The 20,397-nt window shown below is 43.7% G+C and overlaps 1 protein-coding gene across 1 annotated transcript in view; it reads left to right on the top strand.

Annotated features, from left to right (window-relative positions):
* Positions 1-20,397, top strand: part of LOC111978172 (adhesion G protein-coupled receptor A1) — a 213,420-nt gene that overhangs the window by 77,860 nt on the left and 115,163 nt on the right. The window contains exons 4-5 of the mRNA XM_070448691.1: positions 7,041-7,248; positions 7,761-7,969. Coding sequence (XP_070304792.1) covers positions 7,041-7,248; positions 7,761-7,969 — 417 coding nt within the window. The remainder of the gene's footprint in view (positions 1-7,040; positions 7,249-7,760; positions 7,970-20,397) is intronic.

The following is a 20,397-nucleotide window of genomic DNA, read 5'->3' as shown; positions in this document are numbered from 1 at the left end:
CCGATGACAATGAGACAACCTATAGGGAGGCGGTCAGAGACATGGCAGTGTGGTGCCAGGACAACAACCTCTCCCTCAARGTCAGCAAGACAAAAAAGCTGATTGTAGACTACAGGAAACGAAGGTCCGAGCACGCTCCCATTCACATTGACGGGGCTGTAGTGGGTCGAGAACTTCAAGTTCCTCTGTGTCCACATCACTATGGATCTATCATGGTCCAAACACACCAACACAGTCGTGAAGTGGCACAACAGTGCCTCTTCCCCCTCAAGAGGCTGAAAAGATTTGGCATGTGCCCTCTGATCCTCAAAACCTTCCACAGCTGCGCCATTGATAGCATCTTGACTGGCTCCATCACCGCTGGTAGGGCAACTGCTCAATTAGTATTTGGTAGCATTYKCTTTAAATTGTTTAACTTGGGTCAAACATTTTGTGCAGCCTTCCACAAGCTTCCCACAATAAGTTGGGTGAATTTTGACCCATTCCTCCTGACAGAGCTGGTGTAACTGAATCAGGTTTGTAGGCTTCCTTGCTCGCACACACTTTTTCCGTTCTGCCCACAAAGTTTCTATAGGATGGAGGTCAAGGCTTTGTGATGGCCACTCCAATACCTTGACTTTGTTGTCCTTAAGCCATTTTGCCACAACTTTGGAAGTATGCTTGGGGTCATTGTCCATTTGGAAGACCCATTTGCGACCAAGCTTTAACTTCCTGACTGTGTTGAGATGTTGCTTCAATATATCCACATAATTTTCCTACCTCATGATGCCATCTATTTTGTGATGTGCACCAGTCCCTCCTGCAGCAAAGCACCCCCACAACATGATGCTGCCACCCCRGTGCTTCACGGTTGGGATGGTGTTATTCGGCATGCAAGCTTCCCCCCTTTTCCTCCAAACATAACAATGGTCATAATGGCCACACAGTTCTATTTTTGTTTCATCAGACCAGAGGACATTTCTCCAAAAAGTACGATCTTTGCCCCCATGCGTAGTCTGGCTTTTATATGGCGGTTTTAGTGCAGTGGCTTCTTCCTTGCTCAGCGGCCTTTCAGGTTATATTGATATAGGACTTATTTTACTGTGGATATAGATACTTTTGTACCTGTTTCCTCCAGCATCTTCACAAGGTCCTTTGCTGTTGTTTTGGGATTGATTTGCACTTTTCGCACCAAAGTACGTTCATCTCTAGGAGACAGAACGTGTCTCCTTCCTGAGCGGTATGACGGCTGACATTGCTCCCAAGGACGAACCAGACTTGTGGAGGTCTACAATTTTTCTTCTGAGGTCTTGGCTGATTTCTTTTGATTTTCCCATGATGTCAAGCAAAGAGGCACTGAGTTTGAAGGTAGGCCTTGAAATACATCCACAGGTACACCTTCAATTGACTCAAATGATGCCAATTAGCCTATCAGAAGCTTCTAAAGCCATGACATTTTAAGGGAATTTTCAAGCTGTTTAATGGCACAGTCAACTTAGTCTATGTAAACTTCTGACCCACTGGAATTATGATACCGTGAATTATAAGTGAAATAATTTGTCTGTAAACAATTGTTGGAAAAAGTACTTGTGTCATGCACAAAGTAGATGTACTAACCAAGAAATTTGTGGAGTGGTTGAAAAATGAGTTTTAATGACTCCAACCTAAGTGTATGTAAACTTCCGACTTCAACTGTACATAGTTTGATTCAGAAGATAAGGTAGTTTTAGTTTAATAAGGTAGTTGTCATGCTTTGTCATCCTTTGTCATGCTCTCAGGCACACAGTACGCCTTTCACTCCCTTTGTTGTGAAATTAGTACGGAGTGTTTTAATGCATCACAACATTTACAGTACTGATATAGGCTCTTCTCCCTTGTGCCATTAGAGAAGCATCTGTCTCTGTTCTGCTAAGATCCATCTCAGTACTACACCACAGTCTATAAGAGAAATTCTCTCAGGGCAAACAGCCCCGTCACCCCAGCTGTTTTATTTACAATGAAGAATTATCTCAATCCACGCACAGAATATTCAATGTACAGTACCTGCAGTAAAGAAGGCTTCATTTCTAACAGTTTGTCTCTGAATTAATTATTTTTTAAATTATGTTTATTGACTAGGAATGATTATCTCAATCCAGGCACAGTGTATTCCTATTTACTTACTGTTATTCATTTAAAACAGTTTGCCTTTGGATTAATCAAACAATATGATATTTATCCTCATATTTAAATATGTGCTAAGGTCGTTTTATAGTGTATTTCTCTCAAAAGTGAGAGAAACATTTTGGAAGACAGTTCAGAATTGCATAAGACCATGTAAGAAGAGGAATCTGTCTCCAAGACGAAGGAGGCACCGTGTTCTGTCTCCACAGAGCCAGTTGTATTTCCTGCCTCGCTCCAATCTGCTCTCAATCCAAACCTTGTCTGGGTGAAGCAGCTGGTTGGCATGGAAACCATGTAGCCTGTTTTAATTTATCTCACTATGTGAGTAATGCTAACACAACACTGAACACAACTAAAGAGAGGTGGGCCATTTAAGCTTCAGACATGGCAATCATCTTGAGAGAATTATTACATTTTGATGTGGAGTCATAATTTTAAATTTAGGTTACAGCCTAAAAATTGCTAGAAAGCACTTCTAAGAAGGAATTCCCATGTTCTCATTATGCTGCATGTAAGAACATGTAATTATTGTACTTATCAGTAAACATTGTGCATGACATTAGTCTTTCAGAAACACACACACACAAACATATAAACAAGCGAACAAAGTCAATGATGCATTTTCTCTGACTCACATTTGGCTCAGACTAAAATGAGGATGAGTCACTGGTAGGTTAGAGTATCTGTTTCCTGGTCACTCATTCTTTGATAGCCAATGAGGTGAGGACATCTCCTCCAAAGCTTGTCACTGAGGAAGATGAATACCAGCTGCCTATGCAATATAAATCTCTGCTCCCGTAGTCAGCAGTCTCATGGTGGCGGTAGGAACCCGGGCTTATGCACAGAGACACCTGATTTATGTCAAGTTGCTGAACTACACTGTGATTTGACACTTTAAGATATTTTCTTTGGGCACTTTAGCTTGACATTAATTTGAGTTATATGATTACATGGCAGGAGAGTTCATACGGACAGCTGACTCTATCCTATTGTTTGTTGGGCCTCTCGGTGTAAACGTCTTCCGTCTGCTGGCTATCAGAAATGGCACATCATACCTTGTGGACCTGAGGGCTGGGCCAGTGTTAAGCGTGGGCACACTCTGAGCTTCTGATTCACTGTGTGAATAACGCCTGATGGGAAATAACAACAGAGTGCCATATATATATATGGGGAGTTATCAGGAAGGTGATAGAGTCCAGGTGTGCCTGATGAGGCACAAGTGTATGTAATGATCAAATCAAAATCACATTTTATTCGTCACATGCCCCGAATACAACAGGTGTAGACCTTACAGTGAAATGCTTACTTACAAGCCCTTAACCAACAATGCTTTAAGAAGTTTTTAAGAAAAAAAAGTACAAAAATAAAGAAGAAAAAAGTAACAAATAATTCAACAGCAGCAGTAAAATAACAATAGCAAGGCAGGGGGTACTGGTACAGAGTCTATGTGCAAGGGAACCGGTTAGTCGATGTAATTGAGGTAATATGTACATGTAGGTAGAGTTTAAGTGACTATGCATAGATAATAAACAGAGAGTAACAGCAGTGTAAAAGAGGTGTCTAGGTAGCCCTTTGATTAGCTGTTCAGGAGTCTTATGGCTTGGGGGTAGAAGCTGTTAATAAGCCTTTGGACCTAGACTTGGTGCTCCGGTACCGCTTGCCATGCGGTAGCAGAGAGAACAGTCTATGACTAGGGTGGCTTGAGTCTTTGACAATTTTTAGGGCCTTCCTCTGACACCGCCTGGTATATAGGTCCTGGATTGCAGGAAGCTTGGCCCCAGTGATGTACTGGGCCGTACGAAATACCCTCTGTACTGCCTAGCGGTCGGAGGCCGAGCAGTTGCCATACCAGYCAGTGATGCAACCAGTTAGGATGCTCTCGATGGTGCAGCTGTAGAACCTTTTGAGGATCTCAGGACCCATGACAAATCTTTTCAGTCTCCTGAGGGGGAATAGGCTTTGTCGTGCCCTCTTCACGACTGTCTTATTGTGTTTGGACRATGATAGTTTGTTGGTGATGTGGACACCAAGGAACATGAAGCTCTCAACCTGCTCCACTGCAGCGCCGTCGATGAGAATGGGGGCGTGCTCGGTCCTCCTTTTCCTGTAGTCCACAATCATCTCCTTTGTCTTGATCACGTTGAAGGAGAGGTTCTTGTTCTGGCACCACACGGCCAGGTCTCTGACCTCCTCCCTATAGGCTGTTTCATCGTTGTTGGTGATCAGGCCTACCACTGTTGTGTCATTGGCAAGCTTGATGATGGTGTTGGAGTCGTGCCTGGCCATGCAGTCATGAGTGAACAGGGATTACAGGAGAGGACTGAGCACGCACCCCTGAGGGGCCCCCGAGTATCAGCATGGCAGATGTTTTGTTAGCTACCCTTACCACCTGGGGGCYGCTCGTCAGGAAATCCAGGATCCAGTTGCAGAGGGAGGTGTTTAGTCCCAGGGTCCTTAGCCTAGTGATGAGCTTTGAGGGCACTATGTTGTTGAATGCTGAGCTGTAGTCAATGAATAGCATTCTCACATAGGTGTTCCTTTTGTCCAGGTGGGAAAGGGCCGTGTGGAGTGCATTGAAGATTACATCATCTGTGGATCTGTTGGGGAGGTATGCAAATTGGAGTGGGTCTAGGGTTTCTGGGATAATGGTGTTGATGTGAGCCATGACCAGCCTTTCAAAGCACTACACCTTTGAAGTGCTAGTCAATGCAGAAACAATGATGGGTAGCCAGGGCCGGTGCTTAGTAAACCGGCGACGTCGAATGCCGGAGAGGAGGAGCAGGAGTAGACTTGACAGTCCATTAATTATAATCCACATAATAATTCACATTTCCTGTTGGATTATTTTCCTGTGGTAGCAAACTGTCTCAAATTAAAATCCTACATCTGTAAGACTAAAGCATGCAATGTTTCAGAAAGGGGAAGGGCCCAGGCAAAATCACACGGTGGCGCCGCTCCTAGTTAAATCAACTTAGAAGTGTGAAGTTCCCAGCGAGTTCCTCATGCAAATGTAGCCTTACTACCATCTTAGGCCATTCCGGACGGACTTAGAGCGTTTGTTAAAGCAAGGCGTTGTGCATGCCACAGACAGCACACCCTCTGGGCTATAAAATCCCTTCGAAAAGGCTGATAAAGAGGATGAAAAGCTGCAGAGAGAGGATGGGCTTGTGAGATAAGATGTTCATGCAGTGTTGTGACATTTAAAAGGATCTGTGTTGTGAGGTGAGGTCACCTGGTATTCCTCACTGTTTGAGATCTGGGCCCATCACAAAACGTATTGGTGTATGACTGCTGATCTAGGATCAGGTTAGTATTTTAGATCATAATGGAGAAGATTATATATGAACAGGGAGGTCCTGATCCTAGATCAGCACTCCTACTCTGAGACACTTTGTGAATAGGAGCCCAAATCCTTGAGCCACTCCTTCAAGGATTCCACTGTATCCATCACTTGTCCCTGATGACGTCACCGATCAAATCCACTTTGACACGGTCTGGGATGCCTGTATCCCAGTGCTTTTGAGAAATATACTGCTTGCTTAAGCTTTTCTGGAGGAAAACCATGTAACMTAAATTTCAAGGCAGAGATTCATCTCTCTCTGCAGGATGAAAATCAATAACCTTTCAAGTGCGAGTCAATGCAGAAACAAATAGCTAACAAACCCGGGTCGTAAATTAGCACGGGCTCCTTGCACACGTTGGTTGTAAAGAGAAGAGATGGTGCTTAAGTATTCTGTTGGCTCATGTCACTTTACAGGATTGGCCTGCTCCAGGGTAATGTAATGGTCAGAGAGCTGAAGAACTTTGAATCTTGTAAGGCCACGTTACCTGAGGAGAGCCATTCATTGCCAGAGAATTGGATGATAGACCTATGTAGATAATATCCATTACTTAAAGTATCTGTGAATCTCGGAGGCAAATGGCAATAACAATGGGAATTGGATGGGAATAGTTCTCTCTCCATGTTTCAGCATCACAGACAGTTTGTCCTTCCCTTGCCTCACCAACTCTTCCTCTTTCCCTTTGGACTAGCTGATGCCAGGCTCTTTTTACGTCACATACATCCATAACAGACCTCATGCACCTATGGAAATTTCAATGCTTTGAACTATGTTGTAGAATCATGGTTTCACCCAACAGTGTTTTCTGTTGGTTATTCTCCATGAATGCTCTCAATGACGAATGAGTAGGGTGTCCAAATAAATGGATGGATAAAAACACATCACTAGGTATATCTTGTCGCAATTATGCAATTATGTTGTCATAATAATGTATAATATTTTATTAAACATTTATCAGGAAAATATTAATCAGAGCACATTCACTTATGGGTAGGCTACGTTCTCCCATGCCCCTATGCTGATGACTAGCACTTTGGGACCTTTTTATTTGATTAGACTTGAACTCAGATATGAGGAGTGCTTGCTCTGGTTCTGGTCCACCTAAGTGCACTCAATCCATTCTGGAACCCCACCCACGTACAATGTAATGCCACTATACTTTTTTAAAGAAACTGTCTATACTTCCCAGAGCTCACAAAATGTTATTTTCGGGGGTTCCGTGGCGTTTATAGGCTGTGAGGGGAAGATAAAGTGAGGCCGATTGTCTCTTTAAATCAACGCTGCAGTGTTGATGTGCCCTCGAGCTGAGATGTTAAGAACCATTTCCACCTCTGCGGCAGGAAACCTTACCAAATAGGCGCACGAGATCTCTTCAGACGACGTAGCCTACCGAGTGAAACCCATTCCCATGGTTACTTGTGCTCTTTGGTCGCTACCAATCTTGGAGAGAGAGGCAATGTGTCAATCTTACAAGCTACTGGAGTGATAATTTTCAGCCTCTCTCTAGCGAATGGCATTATTCAATTTGTATTTTGTCCTTTTTTATTCCATCCGCAGAACTCCGTGGCAGTCGCCGCAATCCATTTACCGCTGGCTGGTACGCCTAACCCCTCTGCGTTGCAATCTGTTGATAACTCGACTTGCAAGCTGCAGTTTATTGTCTTTCGAAATGGGAAACTCTTTCCTTGCACAGGGAATTCGTCAAACCTTGCAGATGATGGAAAACGTAGGAGCGTTTCGACACCAGTTGCTTTCACCAAATTAGGTAAGAGGAAATGCATGCATTTTATCATCATGGCTCTGATGTCAACGTTGTCTAAAAGTATGATCGGCTGTCGACAAACACAGGGACACGCACATGCATGCAAAAATGAAAAAGTGCGCAGCCTGTAGAGATTTGATCCATATTACATATTTTTGTTAAAAACACAACTATGTCTAAATATTTTTTATCCTAAACACATAGCCTAATTCACAACACATTTGACAAATCTTCATATGCGTGCTATTTCTTTTTATTCTATAATATTTTTGTTGTTACCATCCTCCTGATGATATCTGTGGCAGATGTTTTAATAGCTTTTAAATCTTAAACACAAACATGTCAATGAAAGATAGATATACATTATGAAAATAGGCAGAATTAATAATAATTTATGGTTGTCGGACAGTGTGTGTGTGTGTGTGTGTGTGTGTGTGTGGTGTGTGCTCGTTTCTTGGATGTTGCACTTAGACTTTCCACTTGGTTTCCTAATTTAATGTGTTGCTTTCTTGCAGATGGGTGCAGCATCGGGAGCGCCGTGCACTCGGTTACCATTGCTCTCAGGCACTTCGCGCTGGGTGTAGACCCAACTGCAGCCTATTGGGATTTTGACCTGCTAGATGGGCACGGTGGCTGGCGGGCAGAGGGGTGCCACATAACAGGCTCCACGGGCAACACGACCACCATTCATTGCACTCATCACAATAACTTTGCGGTGCTAATGGTGAGTACAGAAGTGACCTTATTCCAATCCTCTCACAGGACACCCTTTCCCTGGCTATCTCGCGGCTTGTTGCTTATAATGAATCCAATACATCATTTTGCACAAAGGAGTAGTCACGTGCCTTGCCAACCACTTCGTGATATAAGGGACCTTTCAAAATCTTGCTTTATTGTTGTAGCCTATTCCCACAGAGGAAAATGTAATGGGGAGATGCGCAATGGAACCATGGCTGAGGATTGTATTACTCGTTTTTTCTACATTTTGGAAATACGAAGTTGGTTTTCTTGTCTGCCACCTCTGCTAAAGGGAGTACGGCAGCTCAAATCGAAACGATGCTCAATAGAACGAGCGCCTTGTCAGTATTCGCCTGCTAGTCAAGCGCAAGTGGTGTGGTAATTGGTTGCAACCTTCTTCCACCGAAATGTTCGATTGTAAAGAAAGCTATCATTAAATCTATCTCGCGCAAGTTGGTCGCGGTGTCGTCGCGGTGTGTATTTACGAATACCTTCTCCTGTCGACGTCCCCTATTAAAATTGATTTCATGAGGATAATACCGACAGCGCAATGGCATCGCATCGCTCAGTCATTCCGTAGTGCCTCTTTGCCTAGTCCGCGTTTGGAAGGACAGAGATCCTCCGGATGTTTACCGAAGACTGGGATTCGCTAGATTGGGAGGTTAGTCCTTGTAGTGCATGAAAGTGGTGTTCTGTGGAATGTTGGTGTCTTCCCGAGTTGCTTTTATCGGAATATTTTAATTTCGTTCTTATTCCAGTGGGTAGACATATGCCGGTTACAAAGCAGACGGGAGAAAAAAGCGGCATAATGAGAGCAAGGGATGGTGTGCATGGAATATCAAGCTGTTGTCAGATTGAGCGCAGATGTCAGATTGTCATTGCGTGGGGCTGTGGCAATGTAAGCTGTGTATTTAATATACAACCTGGGCTAGGGTAGACGCTTTTCACTTCGCTTGATGGCAAGCGGTTATTGGTATGGTGGCAGTCAGCGCACAAGCAAGGTGAGATCGCAAGGCAATTTAGTGAATAGACCTGACAACAGATTCATGATTTGAACTTCTGGGCACGTCAATTGGAAGTGCTAGTTGCGGTGGGCGGGTAGCTGTTGCAGTCTGGTCTCTCCAATGAAAGCAGATTATACTGTATTATTCCTGTGTTTGCGTGGAGACCGCGCGCGCTTTACTAATGCAGTCACCACACCCGCAGTAGTATCTGCAGTGCCCGAGAAAAGGACCCTTATTTACGGACTCGTGACATCACCATTTTTTTCTGCACTATCTCTGTTGCGGTATGATTTCTCCCTCCTGTCTGACTCTGTATTACTGAACTTGTTGCGTGATCTCCTCATGGTAAACTGGAACTGTTCTGGTCATGTGTTGTCTACAACCACATGTTATCTTGTAATGTGTTATAAACTGATGTTAGTGACTCCAGCATGGTCATTGAAGCAAGTTTGGATCCCCCCAAAAAACTTGAACACAGCTGCCTTGATGTACAGAATGACAACAACTGTGTTAATGCTATATCTAGTGATCTCAACAAGTTGCAAACTCTACCCAAACTTTTAGTGTGATCATTGAATATACAAGTAATGGTGAATAGATGTAATGTTACAATTAGAAAAAAAACAAGCATTTATTTCAGAAATGGTCATAGGGTATGTAGCTGTGGTATGATCATCTCAGATATCCTACATGGGCAGTTCTGCAGCACAGTGTAATCAGATGATACAGTATTCACCTCTGAGGTGAACCACTGCCTGGACTGCAATAAAGTAGAGCCAACATGGCACTGTCTGCCCTCGAATGAGCCACAGTCAAATCTCTGCCAGGTACAAGACAAGAAACCATTAGAGGATAAATCTACAACTTTGAACAGAATGACACAGGGGCAAACAATCAAAGACAGTTTTGAGAGATGGCAAAGCGAGAACCATCATCTCGTCTGAAAGGCACACTAGCAATCTCCGGCTCTAATAATGTAGGCAATTCTCATTCAGCACTTTGGGGCTTGTGTGGAGATGATTAGTCCACTAAAAGTGTGACGGTCCAATACAATTTTCCCTGGGGATTGGTATCCAGTTATGGTTTGTTATATTGAAAGCAATTTAATGAGATTCTTTTGACTTGGCTTAGGAGAATGTAATGCTAGAGAGTCTCTCTCGTAGACCTGTGACCAGAATGCTAAATGAAAGGAAGAAGGAGAATTTCATTGAAAGAGCTCTTGTTTCTGTTTGGATTAGCCCCTAGATACAAATATAAATATAGATATGAATAACATTAGATATTTTGGAACTTTTGGTTCATGGAATAGACAGCAGGTAGATTACTAATAGCACCAGTTTCCTTATAGTATGTGAAAACCAAATTATATTATAAGATGGTAATTGGTATTGGGCTCATTAAAGAAGAGATGGTGAGCTCCCTTGCTGTGTTGATTGTTGAGTCATATGTTGACAAATCGGAGGGATAGGAGACTCATAGCATGATACCTTTCAGGTTTCAGAACCATGGACAGTTCCTTCTGGAGCTGCCTGCTGAATCTCATGTTATTGAAGACACCGATATGTTTGTATTTTAGTCAATCTGAGAGATAGGAGACACATAGCATGCTGAGCTCCCAGGTTCAGCACCACTAATAGTTCCACCACCCCCAGCCTAGCCACCTTATGAGCACCAAATCAAATTCTATTTAAAATATGATTTTTTGTACCTAAATGAAATTGAAGATAGGATTAATGTTGTAGCATGCTGGACCCCATGTTTCAGCACCATGGACAGTTCCAGTTATCCCCTTGCCTTGCTAAATCTACTTCTCTACATAACAATATACTGCGCAATATGTTTGTTTGTGTTAGTAACTGAAAGATATGCTGTAGGTTGACTCTCCAGGTTTCAGAACCATGGACAGATCCAGTCTCCCCTGCACACAGTATCCTTTGGGAATGCCAAATTATATTATAAAAGATGTTTGCAGTTGAGTTACTCAGATGGAAGATACATGCTGTGGCATGCATGCTCTCGGTTTCAACACCATGGACAGCTCCAGCTCCAGTCCTTCCCTTGCCTTCTTTGTGTGTGTACTATAGCCCACTAGGCCTGTGTCTGTAGGGAGGGCAAGGCTGACTCATTKATTTACAGCATTGCAGTCTGATCGTTCATCTTCATCAGTGACAGTATTTTTTCCCCCCTTTTAACCTGTGTGTGTGTGTCTATCACTGTCAACCATGATGGCATTTTTAGATGGGGCTAAACATAAGGTATAGTCTGGGAGGCAAAGTCCTCTCCATGTTATTGCTCTAGTGCTCTCACCTGTTTAATATGCAAGGACAGACCTTTACAGAGAGCAGAATGCAGGGAAAAGCTGGCTTTGTCAGTATCCAACCATGACAAAGGCTCCAAAGTCGTAAGCCAATAGAAGAGGATCTATTGAGAGATGCATTTCTATAGCCTGTAGGGGAGACTGACTGTGTGATGCTGAGTGGACATGCATAGCATGCTAATAGATTCCCATAGACTTCCAGTCATTGCGCTAATGCTAGTTAGCTCAGTGGGGTTGGAAAATAGTGCCCCTTTTGTTCAGTGCCGGTATTACCAAATATCTTGCGTTGGCACAAGGTCGATATGAAGGTATGACAATCTAGATTCCGCCCAATGCCTAGAGCCGTGGCATTTTAAGTCCTAGAATACACCTTTGTACCACGTAGTGCACAAAACCCATCTAATAACAAAAGCATGGAAATTAATAAACTATGCATTCTGTGGATAAAGGAAATACTTTTTGTGAGGATAGTAATCTGTATTGAGAGTATACCAATGGCAAGCAGAAGAGACCGTGTACATGTACTCTCTTTGTCTCATCCTTCTTATCTGTTGGCATCATTGTGGTGGAATTATGCATGCTGTTTTGACTCTCCCAACCTCAACACGCATGCGCGCACACACAAACACACACACACATACACACACAAATAAACCCACACACCTACACACACAATCCCCCCCACAAACACAACCCCACCATGTTTGTGTTGGTGTCAGACTGTGTGATAACGATGAGGGTTAGGGCACCGCTAACGATTTGTGAGCCACTTACCCATGCTTAACTCTGACCCCTGGCTCGCCCACTCTTGTTTTAAAGATGGATGCATATGGAGAGGAGCACAAATCCATTCCCATGTATGCGTAGGAGATCAGCATCACTACGCCTTCTGGTTTCTGACTGAGAGACTCATTCAGTCTGCTGTGCCGGAACATAGAATCAATTCTCCTTTTGTACTGTCTGAGAGGAGCTTTCCAAAGAGTTTTGAAGCTGCTTGAGGACACCTGGGGATAAATGATCCTTTTGATTAGAAGGTGACTTAGTTTCTCACTCAGTTGAACAATATTARAACATTTAGACAATTATGAAAATCAAATGAATAAACAGGTTCATTTGATTATATTCCACATATTCAGATGCCATTCTGTTGGTATGATAGGATGTAGGTTTCTTCATACGAAGTTGTTGGGTGGATGAATAATCAGGCCGTTTGTGTTGTCTGTGGTTGTATGACAGTACCACTGAAGTGTTGAGGTGTGGGTTGAAATAAGTGTTCGGCCTTGGGCCGTTACTCTTCTCTATTTTTTACAAATGATTTGCCACTGGCCTTACACAACGCTAGAATGACTATGTACGCCGAGATTCCACACTCTTCATGTCATCACCCAAAGCCAGTGACCTCACTGAGTCAGTACCTGACTGGATGATTAATAATAAACTGGTCTTAAATACATCTAAAACTAAAAGCAAGACCCTTAGCTGGAGTTGTGTATAAGGGGTGTGACCATTGATCAAGTTGAGGAAGCTAAACTCCCAGGTATAACATTGGATGGTCAATTATCATGGTCAAGTCATATTGACAAAGTTGTAGTGTTGATGAGAAGGGGTATGTCTGTTATAAAAATATCTGCGTTTATGGCACAAAAAACAACTGTACTTGTTGAGGCTCTGGTCTTGTCCCATCTTGATTACTGTCCTGGAATATGGTCAAGTGCAGCGAAGAAAGCCCTAGCAAAGCTGCAGCTGGTTCAGAACAGAGCAGCACGCCCTTAACTGCACATACAGAACTAACATCAACAATATGCATACCAGTCTTTCCTGGTTGAGGATTGACGAGAGATTAACTGCTTCTCTTCTAGTTTTTATGAGAAGTATTACTATATTGAAAATTCCAGATTGTCTGTATAATCAATTAACATTCATCTCAGACACCCATATATACCCCACAAGACATGCCACCAGGGGTCTGTTCACAGTCCCCGATTTCAAAACGAATTTGCGGCAATGCACAGTATTATACAGAGCCATGATCTCATGGAACTCCCTTCCATCTCCAATTACTCAAGCAAACAGCTTTAAAAAAAGATGGCGGGGACCGTGAGGGGACACACACAAACGCACGCACAGACACACTCTAACACACACAATCTTTTTGTTGTCGTTGTATTGTTTGTATATTGTTGTATTTTGTGTGACAGTCCTTGTCTATCAGTGTTTTTTTTTTGTGGACCCCAGGAAGAATAGCTGCTGCTTCGGCAAAAGCTAATGGGGAGCTGAATAAACCAAACACCAGGGCCAGGAGTTATTCCTGACCATGCCACCTGATCAAGAACATTTAGGGCACAGAGTTTATCCTGGTCAGGTCACAAGGTCAGGAAAAACTCCTGGCCACATAGGGATCCTGATTAAACGACGAGGTCTCTTTTCTGATCTGGGTACTGTTTTAATAGTCACCATCCATAACAAATTACAGCTTGCTAACAATTTGGCATGTGATGCAGATTGTTTTCACCCTGAATAATGAGTTCTGCACGGCCTGCCATTAATTTGAACCATCAACAGTTTTGCTGGGGCTTTGCTGTAGTCAGCCAATAGTCTGTGTTGGGGCTTCTTTTTCCCTGACACAACATATTGGGTGGAATTGGCCTCCCTCCCATATTTTATCCTCCCCTTCTTTTGGTACTTTCACCTATTGTTATTCAAATGACTGTTGCTACCCGTCCTCAGCTAAGTACAGTATATGAAGGATTATAATGGTGCTGCTTCTAGCAAGAAGGAGGTTTCGAGTTAATATGTCTGTGTTCACAATCATAGTCGGAARGCTCCAAAGAAAGTTTATGGCCTATTCAATAGTTTCACAGTTTTGATAATGTTTATAGAAAGTAACTGATTAATTGGTAACTATTAGCAGTGACAGGCTTTTATGGACAGCATCTCTGCGTTCACTTCAATRGGAAAAGTGTRCATGCTGATGAACGCTGTTTATAAAAGATAATGGTGTTGAATTACATTTTAATTCTGATGTGATGTGTTTGGCATAACTTTAACAGTGCTACAAAAATAGCGGAAGCATTTAGAATATCTTTCGCATATGGAACAACACACACACACACACGTCATCATGATGATTAAAGTGAACTGTAACCTGCTGATCTGCAGGTTACTCTACCCATCAGCAGCCCTCCTTGCAATGGCCACTTGACCTCTCTTCCACTCCAGGAACTGCCCCGGTCTAAATGAGGACAGGAGATTGGAGGAGGTCTTGTACATTGCTCTTCTCTTAACTGTGTATCGCTTTAACCGAAACGGACACCACCTTATTTGCACATGCTGYCTGGTCTAGACAAACACATTTCYAGCTTATTTTTCATCGATTAGGGCCATGTACAGTGTGATCCAGCTCAGCGCTCGGTGGCTGGCTGGCTGCAGGTCTGCCTGTCTCATCAGCCAAGACAGTTTACCAGAATGCCCCCCTCCTGATGCGTGCTGGTTGTAGCTGCTGCCAGGCCTGAGCACTGAGCAGGGAATATCACCACAGACAGTATCACAGCAAGGCTGGTGCTGAACGGACATGATGGCTACTATACTGAGTGGGGGTATTTGAGCTCCTGTAACTGATATGGAATAGCGAACACCTAAGAATTCTACAGCACAACCCCCACTCCAGTGCACATGAATCAGATTGAACCAGGAATCAAAATGTACAGAGCAGTGGAACTAAACATCTCCACAACCACATCAGCGTGACCTGTCCTCTTTGACCTTCTGACCTCCTCCATTTGATTGTGAATGCCTTCTGTGCAGCAGGCAAGGCCAGGACTGTGTTCTGTGCTTCTTCTCCCTCTGAACGCTTGGACAATGTTGGGCCAGCGCTTGGACAATGTTGTAAGGAGGCGTGGGCAGCTGGATGCTGCCTTGTAATTAGAGCATGTGTATTGATGCGATATCACCCCGTTCACTCTTCTTAATACCGATAAGGACAGTAGGAAATGAGACTTGTGTAATTTGAAGGGGGAAAGATAAGGGGGAGAGGTATATCTGTGMCTAGGTCCATTAAGCACCCTTTGAATGTCTTATCACTCAGCGAGAATTCTAATATTTAATTTTTCATGGTGGCGATAGCCCTTTCCATTCACAGCCCCTGTCATCCCGTATATGGTTTGAAAATGTAAGATTTTGTCATTGATAAGTGCCTTGGAACCCAGTGGCTGTACAGTAATGTGCTATACATGACGTCAGAGCTCAGGTTCTCTGGTTCACAGCGCTGTATGGATTTTGACTAGTGCAGCACGGTATACAGAAACGTATGTACTTTTCCGATACAAAAATAAATGGTTCGGTAGTACATTTTTGTTACTTTCAGTACTTCTGTCAAATGTGTCTCGTGTGATTGAGAGGATCAAGTCTATTTATCAGCGCAGGCCCTTTATAGCACGTGCATGCTATAAAGGGCCTGCAAAGTGCATGCTCCACCTACTCATTCACTGCTAGAGCTGTCTGGGCTGCATTGTTAACTTCTGTGAAGAATGAGTGGGGAGCTAACACACTTGAATAATGCAACACAGCATGTAGAAATGTTGAAACTGTTCATTACTGTTCACAAAACAATGTCCGTAACGGCTAGAACACTTTTACAATGCAAGACGATACTGGTAGATTCCAGCTTTAATTGTAGGCTAACTTTCATTGCTAGCTTACTGCAGAATTCACTACCCTCGTACTTTGTTTGTGATAATATGCAAACCATAACACAAAATATGCTMATTTCAAAGCTGATTGTCACCAAAAACGTTATTAATCCACGTTGTCTCTCTTGCCACCAAAAACTCATTCACTTTTTTGTCTCCCTTGCCTCCCGTCTGGTTTCCACTCGATTACATAGCCACAAAGTCAGACTCCACAGCCACATTCTGCCTCGCAAATGATTACTTTCTTAAAGAGACAGCGCACACTTTTATAAAATAATTGATGGCTTCTTCTATGCATATGTTGTTGATCAGTACAATAAAATAATGTCTCCTAGCAGTTGCCAATAAAATGTTTCCTAAATGGAAGGGATTGTTTGTCACCTGTAGCCCCATAAAATCACACTCCTATATATAATAATATGCATTCGCCTATATTGTGAACAGACCTAGGCTACATCTTGATTTACCCAGTTTATCAATAGAGATTTACCTTTCAAATAAAGTATTACCATTATGTTGTTTTGTAGTTAGATTGGTAAAAACAAAGTCAAATTGATTGTATAATTTATTCATTATTTCATACATGTCTGTCTCTAAAAAAAACGGACATAAAAAATGGCAAATGATATTGAACTCAAATCAAATCAAATCAAATTTTATTAGTCACATACACATGGTTAGCAGATGTTAATGCGAGTGTAGCGAAATGCTTGTGCTTCTAGTTCCGACAATGCAGTAATAACCAACAGTAATCTAACCTAACAATTCCACAACTACTACCTTACACACACACACAAGTGTAAAGGGATAAAGAATATGTACATAAATAGTATGATGAGTGGTGTAAGCGAATGGCAATGCGTAGATGGTATAGAGTACGGTATAATACATATGAATGAGTACTGTAGGGTATGTAAATAAAGTGGCATAGTTTAAAAGTGGCTAGGGTACAGTTTACATAAAGATGGACGATGCAGTAGATGATATAGAGTACAGTATATGCATATGAGATGGGTAATGTAGGGTATGTAAACATTGTATTAAGTGGCATTGTTAAAGTGGCTAGTGGTACATTTTACATAATTCCATCAATTCCCATTTTTAAAGTGGCTGGAGTTGAGCAGTATGTTGCAGCGGCGCTAAATGTAGTGTGGCTGTTTAACAGTCTGATGGCCTTGAGATAGAAGTGTTTTCAGTCTCCTGTCCCTGCTTTGATGACGGTCGACCTCGCTTCTGGATGATAGGGGGTGAAGGCAGTGGCTTGGGTGGTGTTGTCCTGATGATCTTTATGGCCTTCCTGTGACATCGGGTGGTGTAGGTGTCCTGGAGGGCAGTAGTTTGCCCTGGTGATGCGTTCTGCGGACTCACTACCTCTGGAAGCCTTACGGTTGTGGCGGAGCAGTTCGTAACCAGGCGTGATACAGCCCGACAGGATGCTCTCGATTGTGCATCTGTAGAAGTTTGTGAGTGCTTTTGTGAAACCGATTTCTTCAGCCTCCTGAGGTTGAAGAGGGCGCTGCGCCTTCTTCAACGTGTCTGTGTGGGTGGACCAATTCAGTTTGTCCGTGATGTGTACACCGAGGAACTTAAAACTTTCCACTTCTACTACTGACCGTCGATGTGATAGGGGGGTCCCTCTGCTGTTTCCTGAAGTCACAATCATCTCCTTTGTTTTGTTGACGTGAGTGTGAGGTTTTTTCGACCACACTCCAGGGCCTCACCTCCTCCTGTAGGCCGTCTCGTCGTGTTGGTAATCAAGCCTACACTGTAGTGTCATCCGCAAACTTGATGATTGAGTTGGAGGCGTGCATGGCCACGCAGTCGTGGGTGAACAGGAGTACAGAGAGGGCTCAGAACGCACCCTTGTGGGCCCAGTGTTGAGGATCAGCGGGGTGGAGATGTTGTTACCCCACCACCTGGGGCGGCCCGTCAGGAAATCCAGGACCAGTTGCACGGGCGGGGTCGAGACCGGGTCTCGAGCTTGATGACGAGTTGGAGGTACTATGGTGTTAAATGCTGAGCTGTAATCGATGAACAGCATTCTCACATGGGTATTCCTCTTGTCCAGATGGGTTAGGGGCAGTGTGCAGTGTGGTTGCGATTGCGTCGTCTGTGGACCTATTGGGTCGGAAGCAATTGGAGTGGGTCTAGGGTGTCCGGTAGGTGGAGGTGATAGGTCCTTGATAGTCTTCAAAGCACTCATGATGACGGAAGTGAGTGCTACGGGGCGGTAGTCGTTTAGCTCAGTTACCTATTTTTGGGAACAGGAAAATGGTGGCCCTCTTGAAGCATGTGGGAACAGCAGACTGGGATAGGATTGATTGAATATGTCCGTAAACACACCAGCCAGCTGGTCTGCGCATGCTCTGAGGGCGGCTGGGAATGCCGTCTGGCCTGCAGCCTTGCGAGGGTTAACACGTTTAAATGTTTTACTCACCTCGGCTGCAGTGAAGGAGAGCCCGCAGGTTTTGGTAGGGGCCGTGTCAGTGGCATGTATTGTCCTCAAAGCGGGCAAAAAAGTTGTTTAGCCTGTCTGGGAGCAAGACATCCTGGTCCGCGACGGGGCTGGTTTTCTTTTTGTACCGTGATTGACTGTAGACCCTGCCATACTCTTGTGTTGAGCTGTTGAATTGCGACTCGATTTTGTCTCTGTACTGAGACTTAGCCTGTTTGATTGCCTTGCGGAGAGAATAGCTACACTGTTTGTATTCGTCATGCTTCTACCTTGCCTGGTTAAAGCAGTGGTTCGCGCTTTCAGTTTCACGCGAATGCTGCCGTCAATCACGGTTTCTGGTTTGGGAATGTTTTTATCGTTGCTGTGGGTACGACATCGTCAATGCACTTCCTAATGAACTCGCTCACCGAATCAGCATATTGTCAATATTGTTGTTGGACGCGATGCGGAACTATATTCCAATCCGCGTGATCGAAGCAGTCTTGAAGCGTGGATTCAGATTGGTCGGACCAGGTTGAACAGACCTGAGCGCGGGAGCTTGTTGTTGAGTTTCTGTTTGTAGGCTGGAATCAACAAAATGGAGTCGTGGTCAGCTTTTTCCGAAAGGGGGGGGGGGGGCTTATAAGCGTGCGCGAAATTAGTATAACAATGGTCTAGAGTTTTTCCAGCCCTGGTAGCACAATCGATATGCTGATAGAATTTAGGGAGTTTTGTTTTTAGATTAGCTTGTTAAAATCCCAGCCTACGATGAATGCAGCCTCAGGGTGTGTGGTTTCCAGTTTACAAAGAGTAGATAAAGTTCGTTCAGGGCCATGATGTGTCGCTTGGGGGGAATATATTACGGCTGTGATTATGATTGAAGAGATTCCTTGGTAGAAATGCGGTCGACATTTGATTGTGAGGAGTTCTAGATAGGTGAACAGAATGACTTGAGTTCCTGTGTGTTGTTATGATGATCACACCACTTCTCGTTAATCATAAGGCATACCCCCCGCCCCTCTTCTTTACGGAAGATTTGTTTCTGTCGGCGCGATGCATGAAGAAACCAGCTGGCTGCACCGACTCCGTTAGCGTCCCTTGAGTTAGCCATGTTTCCGTGAAGCAGAGCACGTTGCAATCGCTGATGTCTCTCTGGAATGCTACCCGTGCTCGGATTTCATCAACCTTATTGTCAAGAGACTGGACATTGGCGAGTAGTATGCTAGGGAGTGGAGCGCGATGTGCCCGTCTCCGAAGCCTGACCACGAGACCGCCTCGTTTTCCCCTTTTTCGGCGTCGCACAGGGTCGCCGGATGGGATCAGATCCATTGTATTGGGGGGAAGGCAAAACACTGGATCCGTTTCGGGAAAGTCATATTCCTGGTAGGAACGATGATGAGTTGACGTTAATCGTATATTCAGTAGTTCCTCCCGACTGTATGTAATGAAACCTAAGATTACCTGGGGTACCGATGTAAGAAATAACACGTAAAAAAACAAAATACTGCATATTTTCCAAGGAACGCGAAGCGAGGCGGCCATCTCTTTTCGGCGCCGGAAGATAACTCGATAGATTCCCAACGATTGAACAGAGCAAGAGCTGAGTTTATCTTTCTGGATCAAGTGCCATTCTGTGACAATGGCTAATTTCCTTGAGTCAATAAAGTGCATTGAAATTAGTTTAGACCTGTGCACAGTTTGGAGAGGTCTAGCCAACTTGACACAACTGTGGGAGGCGTTGGAGTCAACATGGGCCAGCATCACTGTGGAATGCTTTCGACACCTTTTTAAAGTCCACGCCCCAATGATTTGAGGCTGTTCTGGGGGAAAAAGTGGGAGGGGGGAGTGCAACTCAATATTAGGAAAGTGTTCTTAATGTTTTGTACTCTCAGTGTATAGTTTTTCTGTTAGAAACATTTCAATTTGGCCCTGTCCATATACCGGTATGCCAATTTCCATGAGTGTAAGGGG

The sequence above is a fragment of the Salvelinus sp. IW2-2015 genome, linkage group LG18 (genome assembly GCF_002910315.2).
Source record: "Salvelinus sp. IW2-2015 linkage group LG18, ASM291031v2, whole genome shotgun sequence".
NCBI lineage: Eukaryota > Metazoa > Chordata > Actinopteri > Salmoniformes > Salmonidae > Salvelinus > Salvelinus sp. IW2-2015.
Note: the sequence above shows the minus strand (reverse complement) of the source record. Positions and strands in the feature narration are given on the sequence as shown.